This window comes from Mixophyes fleayi, chromosome 4, assembly GCF_038048845.1.
Source record: "Mixophyes fleayi isolate aMixFle1 chromosome 4, aMixFle1.hap1, whole genome shotgun sequence".
NCBI lineage: Eukaryota > Metazoa > Chordata > Amphibia > Anura > Limnodynastidae > Mixophyes > Mixophyes fleayi.
In genome coordinates this window covers 171,114,987-171,133,463 of record NC_134405.1, presented here as the reverse complement: position 1 = coordinate 171,133,463, position 18,477 = coordinate 171,114,987, and the positions used below count along the sequence as shown (strand labels likewise).

The 18,477-nt window shown below is 40.6% G+C and overlaps 1 protein-coding gene across 1 annotated transcript in view; it reads right to left on the bottom strand.

Annotated features, from left to right (window-relative positions):
• Positions 1–5,733: 5,733 nt before the first annotated feature.
• The window catches only part of TPRKB (TP53RK binding protein), a 17,670-nt gene continuing 4,926 nt past the window's right edge, over positions 5,734–18,477 (bottom strand). The window contains exons 4-5 of the mRNA XM_075208847.1: positions 12,608–12,784; positions 5,734–7,828 (exon numbers count right to left, since the gene is read on the bottom strand). Of these exons, the coding sequence (XP_075064948.1) occupies positions 7,742–7,828; positions 12,608–12,784 (264 nt within the window). The 3' untranslated portion in view covers positions 5,734–7,741. The remainder of the gene's footprint in view (positions 7,829–12,607; positions 12,785–18,477) is intronic.

Here is an 18,477-nt window from a genome sequence, read left to right as displayed (position 1 = left end):
GCATACTTTAAAATTGAATTCTTTCTTATGTCAGCACAAGGCCTTTTTGAGCCAGACCACATGCTGAGCGGTACCTAAACGTCTATTCAGGTGTCAAAAATAGGCTATATCTCACCCTGGGAGCTCTTTGAAGCTGCCCCTAGGTGACACTTCTATCTTCTCACACTGGGATGTGCAAAGCCATCCAATAAATTTACATCAGACTCTCTGACTTCACATTTCACACTTTAACTAAACTTATCAATGAATTAATTTGATATAACCTATTTACACTGCAGTTATGATTGATCCCTTATAAATAACTGCAAGCTCTCTATGTTCACGACAATACTAGTAGGTTAACTGGCTGCTATCAAAATTGACCCTAGTCGCTCGCTCTCTGTCTGTATGTTAGGGAATTTAGACTGTAAGCTCCAATGGGGCAGGGACTGATGTGAATGAGTTCTCTGTACAGCGCTGCGGAATCAGTGGCGCTATATAAATAAATGGTGCTGATGATGAGGAAGCGGATCTTTACCGTCTTTAGCGATAACTACGATTTTGGCTTCAAGCATTTCTGATGGGAGTGGGTCAACTCGGAGGGTTATGAGGTTTTGAGGTGAGGAACCAATAAGTCAGAAAATGTCTTGTAGTATGTGGCCGTGAAGCCGTCAGGACCTGGGGATTTACCATTTTTTTGTCCCTTGATGGTTTGATGGCTCTCGTCTATCGAGCGCTCTTCATTGAGAAGTTTGAGGGCTTGGTAGGATAGTTTAGGTAACCTGGCTTTAGCAAGAAAGTCAGCGATCAGGGCGGAGCGAGTTCTGTTTTGGAGAAGTAGTAGGAGCCGAGAGGTTATAAAGGGCGGTGTAATAATGTTGAAATGCTTTTCTAATATCTGCTGGGTCATGGGTTAGCTGGTTATGTGAATTATGGATAGCTATAATATTTCTATGGGTTCTAGCTGCACGTAGAAATGACAAGAATTTTATCAGCTGTGCCTTTTTCATAAAAAGTATGACGGAGCCATTTAAGGCGTTTGGCCGCTTGTTTAGAGAGGAGGTTTAACTTGGCTCTAGTTTCACGGAGGGCCATCAGGCTTGCAGGGTCCGGGGCCGCTTTATGTTGAGCTTCCAGAATTTGAAATTGAATGGAGAGCTTATTGGTTCGGGTGAGATATTCTTTTTTCAGCCTGGAGGCCATGCTGATCAGGTGTCCCCTCAGGACCGCTTTGTCCACACAGTGGATTTGGAGACTTCTGGAAGATCATTTAGCTCAAAGTAGTCCTCTAGTCTTGTCTTAATCTGAGATAGTGTTTTCGCATTGTGAAGAAGGGAGTCATTAAGATGCCAGGTCATTGGTCCACTGAAAGCGGAACAGTGGCCACTGCGGGAGAACGTTCCATAGTGGTGTTCAGAACAGTATTAAAGTCACTCACTACAATAAGAACCCCCTGTGTAAATCGGGTCAGTAGGGCATTTAGCTTGGTGAAGAAACGGTGTTGGCATTGGTTAGGGGCATAAACGTTTATTTGTGTACAGAGCTTGTTTAGCTTACCTAACAAAATGAGATAACGTCCATCTTTGTCAACGAGAGAATTAAGTTCAAATTTAGGTGATGTGCAAATAAGATCGAGATGAGATTTAGCTGAGTGGTCCCAAGCATGGTACGAGTTAGGATATAGCTTGGAGCGAAGCTCGGGGTGAGAGTTGTGTAAAAAATGAGTCTCTTGTATGAAAATTAAGTGTCCCCTATGAAGTTTAAGGGTGTTGTGAAGTTTTCTTTGTTTCTGGGGACTATTGAACCCTTTTTACATTAAAGGAGAGGGCACTAAGACCCATGTGCGATGAGAGAGAGGTAGATAGAAAGGGTGCGTGGCATGGGGGAGTCTGGTGGGAGGTCCGAGTAGAACTGAGGTGGTATCGGGGAGGCTCTTGGAACACATAGTGTGGAACATACTTCGCTTATCAAGGTCTACTTGAGTAAGGAAGGGGGCAAGGAGGAGGGAATGAAGGAAAGGGGCGGGGGTGTGGGGGGGGGGGGAGGTGGTCACGGGGCGGAATAGGCCGTGACCTGTGGTGTCGAAATTGGGAGGGGGGGCTATGGGCCGAAACGGCACATTGGTCAGCAAAGGAGCCTATAGCTCCAGGTGCATTGCGAGGGTCCAAATAGTAGAAGCGGAGTGCACACCCTCCCAGGGTCTCTGAGATGGGAAGCTGGAAGTGGGGGAATTGTGAAGTGATGCCAGGTAGTATGGAGGGGGCACAAGGGGGGGGGCGGGCTTAGAGTAGGGGGGTAGAATAGGGAGGGAGTAATGGGAGATACAAAGGGGTGGGGAACAGAGAAATATATGTAGCATAACCAGGGCCGGATTAACCATAGGGCTAACTGGGCTACAGCCCAGGGCCTATGGCATCCAGGGGGCCCTTGAAAGTGCTCAGCAGCAGTATTGATCGATCGGGGGCGGTCAGTGCTGCTGAGCACTTTCACTGCGATCCTTCTCCGGCGTGCTGTAGTCTCCTTACTGAGGAGTCTCACTCTCATGAGATCTCCTCAGTAAAGAGCGTACAGCACGCCGGAGAAGGAGTTAAGTGCCGGGGGAAGGGGGGGGTGGGCAGCTCGAATCACGGGGGGGGGGCCCTCACGGGGAAATGGAGGCCCCCTTAGCCCAGGGGCCTCCATTCCCTTAATCCGGCCCTGAGCATAACACAATAATACAACTATTCATTTGAACTATACAGAATAAACAGATATTACATTAACTCGTAGTGAACTAAGCAACATCACACCACATGACGCTTGTGTCACACCCCACGGTGGGCATCTAAAGAAAAAGAAAAAAGATGCCATTTGACCAGGCGGGCGTCACAGTGGCGGCCCGAACGGCAAATATGATAGGGAGACGTAAGGAGAGAGCTCCACCAAAGACTTGGAAATAAATAAGAACTGTTGGGCTCTAAGAGTCTAGGGAACGAGCCCTCAATAAAGGGGGGAACCTCAAACAGAATCCAAAGCCCAACAGATAGCAACAAACAACAACATAACAGAGAGAACATATAAATTAGACATATCAATGGAGAATTAAACCGAACAGGTAGATGGAGGGCTCCCGGTGTCAAGATTGACAGAATAGGGCTCTAAACCTAGAGGACAGAAGACGGGAGTCCCTAAGTGGTATGTAGCCTGCGAGGCAGGTCCTCAGTATCAGGGATCAGGTAACCTATAGTAGGACCCAACAGATAGGATCATACAAAATCAACATAATAACGCAATAAGAACATCTAAAACAGACAAATCAACAGTAAGATAAATCAGACTGATAAATAAAAGGTCTCCAATAATCAGATTGTTAGATTAGGGCCATAAGCCTTAGGAACACATGCCTACCGTGGAATACCACCCATGCCTAAGTGGCATGTAGTCTTCCTTTCTTCTGTGGACAATCCTGGGGTTGACCAACGGAAAGGAAAAGAAAAGGAGAGAAAAAAAAAAAGAAGAAAAAACCTGATAAAACGAATCAAGTGCCCGAGGGTCCAGTTGGTGATGCTGAAAGTCCCGGAACAGTGGTCCATTCCAAACGAAGGGCTTGATGTGTAGGCGATCTTGGTGTTATCTGTGGGAGGGGATACTCCCCTGAAGGGCCAGCATTGGCACTAGTGATGCCGAGTTTGGGGAGTAATGCCTGAGCTTCGAGAAGAGTTCTGGCCATAAGCATTGACCCCTGATGCCAAATCAGAATGCGGAAAGGAAAACCCCAGCGGTATTTGATGTCCCGTTCCTGGAGAAGTGTGGTGAAGAGTTTGAAGTCTCTCCGCTTGGCTAGAATCTCAGCACTAGGAGAGGTGGATGGGGATAATCCGCTTCAGGTCATCCTCAGCCTGTGAGGAAAGAAGGTGGTTGGGGGAGACGCAAGTACTAAGCCACAGGGGTCGAGGCTCAGGCTTGGCGATATCAAAACATTAGTCGTGTAGAGGCCTGGCAAGTAAAGGAGCTGTATATTAGATTGGGAGATGCAGTACTCTGGTTTGACCACCAGGTGGGAGCAGAGAGCTGCAGCAGGGACTGATTTCTCAGATGTTAAGGCCACTCAGTAGGTAAGTGCCAGTTTATTGCCAGTTTAGTGGGTTAGGCTTTTGTGACCAGTCCCAGTGCCGATCAAGGCTCAGGGGGGACCCCTATGGTAGAATTTATTGGCACAGGCTCCTGTGATTGGTAAAGGTAGGGTAGAGCAGAAGAAGGGGGAGTTTCGTCCCCAACAAACAGACTCCAGCAGGATGGTTGACAGCAGTTGAAAGGTAGGAGTCTGATTAGTGGGGCTGCAGATTGGGGGAGACTGGAGGACATCGCGGTGCGTTGGAACCGGGTCTCCTTCCAGTAACTGGCGGGCAGTGGGGAAATGAGGGTTAAATGGGTGCTCCGCTTGCAGTATCAGGGGCTGCAGAGATGAGGTCTGGGCAGGGGGCACCAAACAGGTTGAGTTGTGTGCCGGTGGTCTCAAACTCCGAGGAAGGCAGCTACAGTGGGTGGTCTGGATTGCGGCCGGGCAGATGGAAATACCGCGGGCGGGAGGCAGAAGCAAAGCCTCACCTCTGAATGGGCACAGCCGGAGGGGAGTTCGGAGTCTCTCCAAGCAGGTCTCGGGTCACAGTATCATCTCCTGTCAGTCCCGAACATAGGGGAGAGTGTGAGACTCGTTTGGTGGGGAATTTTAGTGTGGATGACGGAGCTTACTGAGGACGCGTCCGAGCCACACCCTGTGCATTTTTTAAACAAATACACATTAACCACGCATATGCATGTCTGCATTCAACTAGAAGTGGAACGAAATATACGTCTCTTGTTGAGTATGGGTCTAGGCACAATCTGTTCTGACAGACAATACACTGTAGGATACGTTAAATGCATATATGAAATATAAAGTCTCAATAGAACAAACGTATCAGAATGTTATTAATGTATACTGTACATAAAATGTATTTTTTACAGTTGCTCCGGATTGCAAACATGTTCTAGCATGCATAGGCGACAGTCACCATTATCACTGAGCACATACACCTGCACTGTAGCTGATGCAAGTGATAAAAAAGGAAAGACAAAAAACAAAACAAAAACATACCCTAAAGATGCCCAAAGCTTCAATTGGGTGCTGCTGCGTGAGCTCAAGCTCCGCACGCCCTTACTGTACATTGTCCAAGTGTATGCGTCCCTTCCTCTCCTTGTTCTGCCCATTAAATTGCAGGCTGTCGCAAGTATTCTTTGCATTAAAAGAATAATTGGATGTTGCTGTGCGATTTTATGCAAAGTACGGCACGTATCAGCATTCACATTCCTTAAAGATACAGGCCCATTTTGTCAGATTTCTGTGACTTTAGTTCTGCCCTCCCTACTATTTGATAAATTGGATCCCGATTCTAATCTTCTCTCTGTTGCTTCATTATGTGCATATCAGTCTTCGGCCTATGTTGTAACATTTGTTAAACAGGCTCCACTTTAACCTGAGATCCTGCACTACTATTATTTGCATGATCTCAAATGTCACAGACCAACTGATCCTTGTCAACAGATCCGTTTTTACTATTTATTTGTTATATTGCATCACTAGCACTTTTGGGCGCATCCTCTTGTTAGTTCTGTATGTTGTAGCAGAGGCCACCAGACACTGGAGTCTATATCTCCTGCTAAACACCATGAGTGCTGCAGTTTGTTACAAAACACAACATTTTTATATTGGACAGCAATCACAAAAGACGACACTTTAGACAAATGTATTTTATTTTTATTAAACAACTTAAGGAGGACAATCATATTTCATTTTATGCAAACATCAAAATGGTGGCACCCCCTTAACCCTGCAAATACTTCGACTCTCCAGGAGGCAGTCGAATATAAAAAGATAACCACTAAAACAGAGTAAACATTAAGTCAGCATGGGCATGAAGTTCTGTGTATGCTGGGTTGAAACCTTTACAATAACATATGTTTAATATATTCTACTTTGCCAGTGACAGGTAAAAAAAACATAAGAAAAGAAACTTGTTTTACAGAAATGTGCTAGAGAAGGTCTTATATCATCTGAACGAGTAGCACTGGATGTGTTTCAGCACTGAACTATAGTGATCATTCTGGCTATTCTGTCAGTGCCCAGATATGAATCACTGTGACACCTGTTTAGCTCCAGCAAGCTATTAATTATGAATACATAAACAAAACTATCCTAGCTTGACAGAAAAAGATTACCTTTGTTTACAATGGTGGCACTTTGTGTTTGCTGAAAGGGCATATGAAAAAGTGCCAGTTTAAAAAAATGTATGACAATCTATCTTTGTTGCCATGACTATCAACATGTGAATCACAGTAATTCCTGAGTGTCCCCAGTCCTCACTGTTATAACAGTGCAGGAAAAAAACAGAAAGGTATAAAGAAAGTTTTTCAGGAATGTAATACTAGTAAAGGTTTTAACAAGACTGTGTGGACTGGATCATGGTGGATGAAGAGGGAATCATGAAAGCTGAAAAACAGAAGGAACTTATTTAATAACTAAAATGTATTCTGATTAACTTTCTGGCATACATTGTAAAAGTGAAGATTGCTGTGGTTATCTTTACTTCATGGAGAAAAGTGGAGTCCCTTCTCAGCTGTTGGCAGTTGTAGGTAATGGCAGAGAAACCTGGCTGTCTGGACTACAATAACTGCTCACAAAATATATTTCCCAATTCTCTTAAACTACAGAGAACTCCGTGCTTGTTACTCTTTAAAATAATTTTAGTGGTCTATTTGACAAGATGTGAAGAGCCAAATGTGGTAGTAAACACCAGCAAAATGCGTGTTCACCACGTATTGTTTTTTAACATTTTTTTTATTTAGCATCTGCCTCTCGGGCCGGTCCCATAGTGGGCTACTTTGGGCTGTGTCACTGGCCAATCTGCATTTTTTCTCTTTAAAATGTATTAATAGGCTACTGAGCAGAGTCTAGCCCCCTTGGGCTAAAATTTGCCAGCAAGCCATTGGCAGCTTTAGACATCTCAGGATGGCGTTAACTGTCTTTTTCAATGAGATCCAGCTGAAGCCTCTTGACCTTCACAAGGTCCGCACCTGGATGAAAGCGTAAGTACTTTCTCCATTCGCAAGCATTGTTAGAAAAAAATAAAAAAAAGTTTCATTGAGGAGGGGTGGAGGTGGTTGTCTTCACAGGGGCTCCCAGAGAAAATGAACTAACAAACCAGACAGAGTGTATTAGCCTGATAAAAAAAAGTTGAAAAAGATCAAAGGAATAGTTGTCTATACTATGTGGTCATAAGAATTGAGAAAAGAGTGTCTTTCTCAAGTCAATTACAGAGAAAGTGTTTTATTGCTATGGAGAGTAGTTAATAGGAAAATAAGCTATTAATCACGCTAAACGCAAACACAGAAGTTATAGAACATAGAATGGTTGGCGCACTAAATTGGCTGGTGCCCTTGTTTATAATAGCATTATTGTATTCAATACAAATTATATTAAGCCTGTGGTGGATAAAATATGGTAGACTGACAGGAGACAGTTTGTCAATTCAGGCTCTTTGGCTAACTGGATCATATGATTTTTTTTAGTCAGACACTAGGCACATACGTAATACCAGCTTAATTTATTTATAAAAAACAAACAAACAAAAAACTCATTGAAGATGTACATAAATACACAGTACATAAATATAAAATTGTACCATACACTCCATGGATTTTACTGGAGTAGTGTGTGGTTTCAATTAAATACACCAAAAAGTGCTTACAAGACATCTTTCACTGACATTCTACAGATAACGGCATCCAATATAGAACCAATTTTTTCTTCTTGGGTAGCAATTTTATAGACCTGTAAATAAAACAAAAAAATGTAGACAGATTATGAAATTCAGGAAAGTGTCAACAAACTGATTTTGCAATAGAAAAGCTTGGTACTGCAGAAGTTGGAGTACAAAATTTAGCTAACACTCTTCCCCCTTCGTGCAAAGTTTTGTTGCACATAACACTACCCCCCTACATCATTAGATCAGCCATGAAACACAACCTTTTAAGCATTTACAATTCAGATCACCTAATGGTAATTTATTACAAGCACTCAATTAAACTAGATGTTCATCCATTCTCTTTACAAATTCATATGCCACAAGTAATAAGATGATTTTCAAATAGTTATTCATTTTCTGCTGAAAAACAGTTGAACACAGTTGAAAAACAAAAGCACCAAAAGTAATACTGAACTCAACAATATAAAAGTCTAACAGTAACTCTTGCAACCTGCAAAGTTCTACTGCAGTAAATAGAAGGGAATTACTACTTTATTTTCAAACTCGCTTAATACATGTCAGCTAAAATCTCCAGATTAGATTGCATACCTGTATTAAAGGTGTTTCTAACCAATCTCCTGTTTGGAGTCCATAAAGCTCAGAAAAACAGGGAGGGAAAAAAAATTAATCAACTGCCCATGAGTGATAATGATCATATACAAAGATATGATCACAGAGTGCCTACTCCAACAGTTACTGGAAAGAGTTCTGATACACAATACAATGGGTTTAAGTAGATTTTAAGAATGATGCTTCAAATTATAGAGAAAAAAAAACCCTAGCTAATAAGTATGAAGTATTATGGATTAAAAAGATTCCAGAAATAATATGCTTTTATCCCATTAGAAAGCATCAGAAATCATAATAAAAATAAAAAAAACCTTGAAAATGCAAAATAGGTTATATAAATTAAAACCAGATGGGATGTGTGTCGCTGCAGAATGCTGTGGTAGTCATGCTGGTTAAATAGACCTTCAATTCTAAATAAATCGCTAACAGTGTAAACAGCAAAGCACTATGACATCTCCTCCTGTATGCTTCACATGGGAACCACACATACAGATATTACCCACTCAACTTCTCTGTTTCTCACGAAAAAACGAATGTTAGAACCAACTATCCCAAATTTTGATTCATCTGACCAAAAGGACAGATTTCCACTGGTATGAAACCCACGGTCTGTGTTCCTTCTATTCTTATTTTTGTCCTCCAGTAATGGTTTCTTTGCAGCAATTCTATCATGAAGGCCTGATTCACAGTTTCCTCTCAACAGTTGATGATGAAACAGTTAAGATGTTTCTGTTGCTTGAACTCAGTGAAGCATTTATTTTGCCTCTAATCTGAGGTGCTATTAATAGGCGATTTCAGAGGCTGGTGGCTCTAAAACTTATCCTGTATAGCACAGGTTACTCTTGGTGTGCCTTTCCTGTGGCCATCCTCATGAGAGAATATTTTGTTAAAACGCTTTAAGGCGTTTGTCACTGCACTTTCAAAGTTGTTGCAATTTTCCGTATTGCTGACCTTCATTTGATTATGATGGACTTATTTATCTTTGCCAAGCTGAGCTGTTCTTGCCATATTATACTATTTATACCCCCCCCCACCTTGTCACAACAACCGTTTGCCATTAGGCAACAAGTAAAGCAATTCCACAAATTAACTTTCAAAAGACACATGTGGCAGGGTCCCCCTCACCTCCCACATGACAAGTAGACTGCTGCAGCATTGAACGGGTTATTACCTGATGTTGCTGTGCTGAATGGGTTAAACCTCAGCAATATGGTATTAAAGCTGTATTAAAGGGTATATTAATTTAAATGTAAACATTTGATGTATGGGCGCTGTGGCGCAGGTTAGTAACTGACGCACAGTGCCAGAAGGGGCCAAGTCCGAGCGCTGCGCGTGTATATATATTATTTTCATCTTGTTCATGTACTGATTTATGAGGCAATATGCCATGTTGGAGGAAGCTTGTTTTTGTAAGAAAGGAACCCCCATGCTAATTAAGTCTTTATCTCAGTGAGTGACCAATATATCTTTTTAGTCTGAATGCACAGCAGGGGGTCAATACCTTTTTATTCTGTGTAATTTTTCATCCTGTCTTAGAACTTGTCTGAATAATGGAACAGCAAGTGATTTTGAAAATCACAGTGTGATGTAAATTTTATTAAGTTTGAAATTGCGTTTTCTCCAAGTCTAGACAGTATTACAACCCGAGGGTAAACATCAAATGTAATACCTCAGACATTGTGGTGCCAGCTAGGATCTGGGTTACTCCCTCTGCCAACATGTGTGTCAGAACTGTACACCATGTTTTGTATTATACCATCTGAGCTTGTGGAGATGATTGGTCCCAATAACTAGTGCGGAACTGTCCTTATGAGGACTTCAGCTAATAAAGATCTCTGCTTCAAGATCCTGCTTTTGACGCCTATTTACCTGCTGTAATTCCGGAGACCTACAGATTAGGCCACTCAAATCCGTTATCTGGCTGTTCCTAGGTTGGGACCAAGCATCTAATAGCAACGTTCTGCCCACTACCCTGCAGCTCTAGCCAGTGTGATAGGCCAGGGGGAGCCATCCACAGCAATCCTGATCTGAAGGAAGAGGTCAAGGGTACCAGCTCAGGTGCCCAACAAGGGAGTACATTAGCAGCAAGAGTTACCCAGAAGGAAGAGGTTCTGGGTGCCAGTAAAGGATCAGTGGTGGTAGCAGAGCCCCTCCTACTGCGTTTAGAGGGGCGCAATTGTTATAAAGAAATGCCAGTGTGGCATAGGAGATCCACCCTGTCACAGCAAACATTTACATTGCTTGCCTTTAAAATGATGAATTAATAATTGTGGTTCAACTTTCTCCACCTCTAAATTTCACTGAAGGTCTAAAAGAAACCTACTTGTTGTGGGCGCATTTGAAAATATCTTATCTTTTTTCATTAAAAGTTTTGTTCTGGAAATAAATTCATACCTGAACAAAATATAAACACTGAACTTTATGCCTAAGAAACTAATTTCAAATAATTAAGCATAAACCTTTTGATAAAAATGTCTTTATGATCGTGAGAAACATACTTTCAGTCAGGTGTGTCCAAACTTTTGAATGGTACTGTATATACTCTATATGGACAAAAGTATACGGATGCAGCGACTGTAATGACATTGTATTCAAATACATATACTTTAATATGGAGTTGGTCCCCCTTTTGCAGGGATAACAGTTTCCAATCTTCTTGAAAGGCTTTCCACAAGATGTTGGGAGTGTTTCCGTGGGAATTTCTGCTCATTCATTCTGTAGATGGTGGACGAGAAAACCTGGTTTGCAATCTCCATTCCAGTTCATCCCTAAGGTGTTCGATGGGGTTAAGTTCAGGGCTCTGTGCGGGCCAGTCAAGTTCTTCCACACCAAACTCATCAAACCATGTCTTTGTAGTCCTTGCTTTCTGCACTGGTGCACAGTCATGTTGGAATAGAATAGGTCCTTCCCCAAACTGTTGCCACAAAGTTGGAAGCATAGCATTGTCCAAAATTACTTGGTATGCTGAAGCATTAAGATTGCCCTTCACTGGAGATAAGGGGCCTAGCCCAAACCATTAAAAACACACCCATACCATTTTCCCTCCTCCACAAAACTTCACAGTTGGAATAATGCTGTTAGTCACGTAACATTCTCCCAGCATCCACCAAACCCAGACTCGCCCATCTGACTGCCAAACAGAGAAGCGTGAGTCGTCATTCCACAGAACAAGTTTCCACTGCTCCACAGACGAGTGTATGTGTGCTTTACACCACTCCATCAGATGCCTGGCATTGTTCTTGGCGATGTGAGGCTTGCATGCAACTGCTCGACCATGGGAACCTATTCCATTAAACTCCCGCAGCACAGTTTTTGTGCTTACATTAATACCAGTGAAAGTTCGGAACTCTTCAGCTATGGAATCAGCAGAGCATTAGCGACTTTTATTCACCATGCGCCTTAGCAGTCGTTGACCCCGCTCTGTGATTTTCTGTGGTCGATTTGCAGTTGTTCCTAAACGCTTCCACTTTCTAGTAATATCACTTACAGTTGACCGTGGAATATTCAGCAGGGATGAAATTTCATGAACCATCTTATTGCAAAGGTGGCAAACTAATAAAGTACCACGCTTGAAGTCACTGAACTATTCAGAACGACCCATTTTGTATCACAAATGTTTGCAAATGGAGACTGCATGGCTAGGTGCTTGATTTTATACACCTTTGGCAAAAGGGTTTGATTGAAACACCTCAATTCAATAATTAACAGGTGTGGCCAAATACTTTTGTCTATATAGTGTATGTGCCATCAAAAGTGTGCAGCAAGCACAGAAAAACATATTTCCAACTGGGAAGTTAACATTGTTACACATATAAAACTGAGGTAGTAGGGACCTATCATATTTTCCCTAACCCTCCAGCAAACAAAGGAAATGTTCTTCTCATCCTTGCACTACAGAGAAAATAAAAACGTTGAACACAATCTCTATACACTGTAATAACTGATTACTTAGATAACATGATTATCTATGGTCACAAAATGCAAGACTATTTTTCCATACAGATATAAGGTAATAACACATTTTTAATGGTGTGACTAAAACCCCCAGGGTAAGGGAGTTAAATGAAGTTAGATTTGGTTTCTTCTGTGCTACTCTGCTGGAGTCTTATGGATACACATAATTCATTATATCATAGAGGAGATTAGAGTTTATCCCGGCTACATGATCCCAATAAGAACTAAACAATGCATTTAAAATAACCTACAATAACTTAAGAACTGGTGGCTTTTGGTACCTTTTTCACTTTTGAGAAGTCTGTTAGCTGTGACAGAGTTGCTAGAGGCACCTGCTGGCCTTCCACGTGAGAGATTACTTCTTCAAAACACAAAGTTTTAGTCCCATCGTCAGTCAAAACAACAAGAACTCCAGAATCACTGTCTGACAGGCCAAACTTTTTAAAAGCTTCCGAAATCTAAATGGAAAAGACATTCATTAAGTTAGACTTCTTTTTTTAGACGTATCTTGTTTATACAGATTCATTTCCTCAAGTAGTTGAAAAAAAGTAGATGTACGATAGTGCCCTCAATAAATGGTATTGCAACAACAGAAAGAAAGGCCTTTACTACTCTACTAGTTCTTCTCTAATCTCTACATTGGTCTCCATTTACCAGCCTACTACACTGTGCCTAATTTATCTTCTTGTTCAATAATCTCTCGCATAAAGCACTGTGCTTTTTAAGATAAAAAAAGTTAACTAGTATTCTACATTTAATATACTACAAATAGTAATATTTTAATAAAAGAGTGACAAACCAAATGATAGGTTGTTGAATTTAGTTAAAATTAGTTTTAGATTACTTTTGACTGAAAATAGGAAAAAACATAAAAAAAAAATCTTTCTATACAACCTGATGCTTAAATTTCCAGTGTTAAAATGTTTACTGTCCATAAGTGTTTATACAAAAAGCAGCCAACAGATGGAACATGTTTAAAAATTCTCTGTAAAGCACTGTATCAAATATTAGAGATTTATTATTGACCTTTATTTATATAGCTCCAAGGAAAAATTGGCTTAGAATAAATATAGAGTACAAATGTGCATAATGTTCTCTGCATTAAACATAGACTTGAAGGAATGTATCCATGTACTACATAGAGCAGGGCTGTCCAACCCAATCATACGTGGCCTATTAGAGGTCATTATGTGACATGCAAAAACTATTATGGAAGAATTAAGTTTCCTGATCAGATTTTTAAACATCAGCAAAGTTCAGTGGTTTTCATTTTCAAACAGCAGTAGCTTCATTACATGGCCAGATACGGAAAATATAATGATGCTTTACAAATGAGCAAGCTTGCTTTAGTGCCATTGCTCGACCAGCCATAGTGCCCTCCCCAATGCGTAATGAAATTGTGTGACTAGTAGTACGCTTTTGCAGACTCGCATTACTTCACCTGTGCATGGAAAAGGCAAAAAATAAAGTCAGGGCAAAGCACATTCCTATTTGAAATTCCCCTTATTAAATGGTTTTGAATTAATGCTAGATTATTTTCCTATTATTGGACTCAAGAAAGGATCTGGGAGATTGTCATATACTATATGCATATGGATTTTGAATTCTAGAATATTTATTAAAATTATTTACATTGAAAAGAAATGCACTTCTCATAACACCTACATCCAGAACGTCAATCTCGGGCATATCCCCCACACATTCCTTATATGCGGCTTGAGACAAAAGAAAAATGGATTGGCGATATTGATAGCTTTACATATAAAACTTTTAATTTTATTGACTCATATATGGAAAAGGACGTTAGAATCCTCATCCTTATTGGTAAACTAAACAATATTGTTTGCACTTTAGTGAATATATAAGCACCCAATCAAAGCCAGCATCTCATTCTGACTAAAGTAAGCCACATCCTTGCTAAAGTCCTGAGAGGTGAGATCCTTATGGCGGGAGACTTTAACACTGTTATAAATAATACTCTTGTTGATCTTTCCTTGTGGCCCACCCTGTAGATAATATTGATGCGCAGAAGTCAAAAGCCTTATCAGACCTTCTTAAGGTTCACCCCCTTTATTACATTTGGAGGGTTAAGGAACCAACAACACAGGATTACCCATTATTCTTCAATGTCCACAACTCCTATTCTAGGATTAATATGATCCTGCTCAGCCACAACTTAAACTTGGAAACTGCAAGCAGCACAAATACATCCCGTAGTTTGGTATGACCACTGGAATTAACTAGAACATGCAAATTCAAATTCTTCTGACTGATTATTTGCAAATTAATTACCTCCCAGAGACCTCCCCAATGGTGTTGTTAACGATAAATTATAATAATCGGTTAAAGCAATCAATCTGAATTGCTTATAAATTATTTTCCTTGTGTGCGATGTGATCACAATTCGACGAGACTAACAATTGCATGTCACTGCTAATGCGGTCGTGTGTAATTGCTTCGTAGTGGCGAGATGTAACCGCATCACTTTTGTTAATATCATTGTTCCAACATATTCACATAGATACTTATTTTGCAATAGAATATGCATATGTATTGCTAATGACAAGGCTTCCATTCATCAAAGAGGTCTGAGGAAATCAGAATTGCTCTCCCATTGAATTTGGTATTTACTCAAAAACAATCAATACCAAGGAAATACTAACTTAGACATTGGATACACTTAAGCTGTACTAATATTCATTTATTGAGTCTTTTTCCAGATTCAACATTACTTTGGGATGTCAAACATTCTCTAGTGCCTCTCACTATTCTACATTGAATTTGGTTAGTAAACTCTTCTCATTGTCCATTTCTGTGCTAAATTCGCTAGTTCTCATCCTAAAATCTCATTATCCCATATCTCAGTGTACTACTCTGACACATTAGAAGAGAGAATCCTAGTGAAGCTCTTGTGCTAGCTAACCCCGCAGGCTAGTCTTGGTGATATTTCTGTTCTGTTCATTTTCCCCTTTTTCATGCATCTGGTCATTATTGTACAATCTATTTGTTTTGAGTGTGTGATCCATGTTAATAAATACTTTTTGTGCTTTGAAACCACAGTGATGTAATTGGCCAATCACTTATTCATCTCTAATAGTATTATGGGAGGCTCACAAAGCAGTAATTAGAGGCCATCTGACCAGCATGGCATGTGGTTATAAGAAAAATAAAATTAACAATCATAAGAACCTATCTATGCAATTACACAACTTGGAACTGCACCATAAACAAACCTAAGATCACCGGATTCTGGATCAACTCAATAAGGGCAGAGTTGAATCTCCTCGTCTCCGAACAGACTACCAAGAACTTGAAATGGTTAAATCAAACATTCTATGATAAAGGAGACAAGGCAGATAGGATTCTCGCCTCTATACTGAGATCTACAGCCACATGGAATAATGTCCTTGCTATTAAAACAGTGAGAATTACTAAATCATAGGACCCTATAATTATCAGGCATGTATTCAGAGCATACAGTACTATTCCAAATGATAATTTAAAGCAGGAGAATCCACCTGGACCCCCACCTTATGAGGATGTCATAAATAACTTCCTCTCTAAAGTTGGCTTGCCTAGCCTATCTACCTCAGCAGTAGAACAACTGAACCTGGAAATATCTACTGATGAATTCACACAAATGATAAAGGGCTAAAAAACTGCTACATTTCATGGACCAGATGGATTATTGGCAGTAAAAGAATCTCAGAAATCCTAGCCCCCCACCTTTACTCCGTGTTTAATGTTGTTCTCCAGGAAACTCCCTTCCCGAGAATCATGCGAGAATAGAAATATTACATGAAGAAGGGAAAGATCCCCAGGAATGCGCAACCTACAGGCTTCTCTCTATTGAACAACTACATCAAGTTATATTTTAAGATTTTGGCTAACCATCTTAATCAAATTCTTCTGGACTTGACCCATTATGCTCAAGTGGGAATAATCCTTGGTGGGTTAGGCCAGGGACAAAACTAGAAGGGCAATTTATCTTAACCAAATCATAAATAGAAGAAAATATCCAGCGGTAATTCTGTTCGTAGATGACAGAAATTCCTGGACATTTATGTTTGAGACGGTTAAAACTTTTGGGTTTTCGGGCGAGTTTCTTACAGGCATCCAGGCAATGTATACATTACCACTGGCCAAAGTGATGGTGAATGGCAACCCACTAGGCCCCATTTCTAATGGGACTAGGCAAGGCTGCCCACTGTCATCCCTGTTTTTCACCGTAGTGATAAAAATCATAGTGGCATTAATCAGGAACTCCTCAGTGGTTCACCGGGTGTAAGTGGGGGGGGGGGGGGGTGCCAATTCAAAATTTCTCTTTTTGCAGATGACATCTTCTTGTCCCTTACCCAACCCCAAACCTTTATTCCTGCTGTTTACAGCCTAATAAACGAGTATGGGGCACTTTCAGTATATAAAATATTATTTTCGTAATCGGAGGCCATGCTTTTCAATGTCCCATTGCAAATTAAGACAGTTATCCAAACGGCTGAAAATTTAAGGTGGCAGAAACAAAAGATAGAATATTTGAGGTGTTAATTACCTCTTCATATGAGTCTTTATTAAATAGGGGAATTTCCCCTATATACTATCAAAACTGAAATCAAATTTGCTTTCCAGAAATAGACCTATTCATTCCACAGCTGGGCAGAATCCTAGCACTCAAAATTAATTTAGTCCTCAGGTTACTACCCTCCCAGTTAAAGTCCCAATCCTGGTCTTAAAGGAGCTTCAGTCAGGATTTCTCAAATTTATATGGAATGAAAAACCTTTTAGAACAATCCCTTTCTATTCTTAATAAACAGAGGTGGTAGAGGCTTTCCTGATCTGAAGCTAAACTATCTAGTCTCACATCTGAGTCAAATAGCAACTACTTTTGCCTATCGGGACACAATTGCTTGGCTAGATATTGAAACACGCTTTCTCAGCCCAAATTTTTTTTCATCTCTTTGGGGTTTGCCTACAATCCAGAGGCCACCCTTTACCGAACCTTCTCTGTTCTCTCAAATTGTCATTTTTATTTAGTTGAGACTTTTGCTTATGTATTTTCCACCAGCAGATGCTCTATGACACCCAAATCCATTTAAGGATATCTGTCTGAAGTCTTCATTGAGGAAGGGTACGATCTCATCCCGTAAGTCTCTTAATTGATATCACCCTCGGTTCTTAGAGCAGTCATCAAAAAGTGGGAAAGAGACCTGTGCGTCCCACCTAACGAATCGACGTGGGAGGAAGCAAGAGAGGGAGTTCCTACAGACTCCACTTCCACTCGCCTCAAGGAAAATGCATACAAAATCTGTTATAGGTTGTACTAAACCCCTGATAGAATATTCAAAATGTTTCCTACAGGTAGCCCCAACATAGCAAGTGTGGCAACAGGAGAACACTCCATTATCAATTCAATGGTAGAATAACAAACACCAACATATCCCAATTGCTTGCAACTCTCTCAACATCCCCAAGATGTTAATGTAGAATGTCAAAAACTGGATTCCCATTTACTGGCAGCAGCTAAAGGACTAATAGCCACAAATTGGGAGAAAACCAAACCCTCCTTACATCTCGGCCTTTATGAAGTATGCCTGGCATATCACAAGTATGGAAAAAATAACATTCTTTCTCCATAACAAACCACATAATTTACATGATTTATTTATTTATTTTAAACACAGAACCATAGTCACACGAGTTTCTCTAGAACACTCTCTACCCCTTGAGCCTTGAATCAAAGCTCCCCCCAACCTAACTTTAGACTCTACCTCCTCTCAATATTGCTTGCCAAGCAAAACTGGAACCTCCACCATAATATAAATAAATGGTGATGATGATGATGATAATATCTAAGGTAATACCTCTTTTTTCCCCCCTCATACTCCATTGTGTACTCTACCTCGCACATCCCCCCCCTTTTTCCATTTCGTACATCCCACCCATTTTTTCCCCCCCACTATTATAAATATAAGATAAAACATTCTGAAAATATGTTATGGTTTTGTATTGCAGAAAGTTGTTCGTGCATTTTGCTTTCTCTGTACCATTTCTTCCATAAATATAAAAAATAAAACATTATTTATATAGTACCTATAAATTACGAAGATTTTTGTAAATAATATTTAATCATTCACTTCAGTCCCTGCCCTAGTGG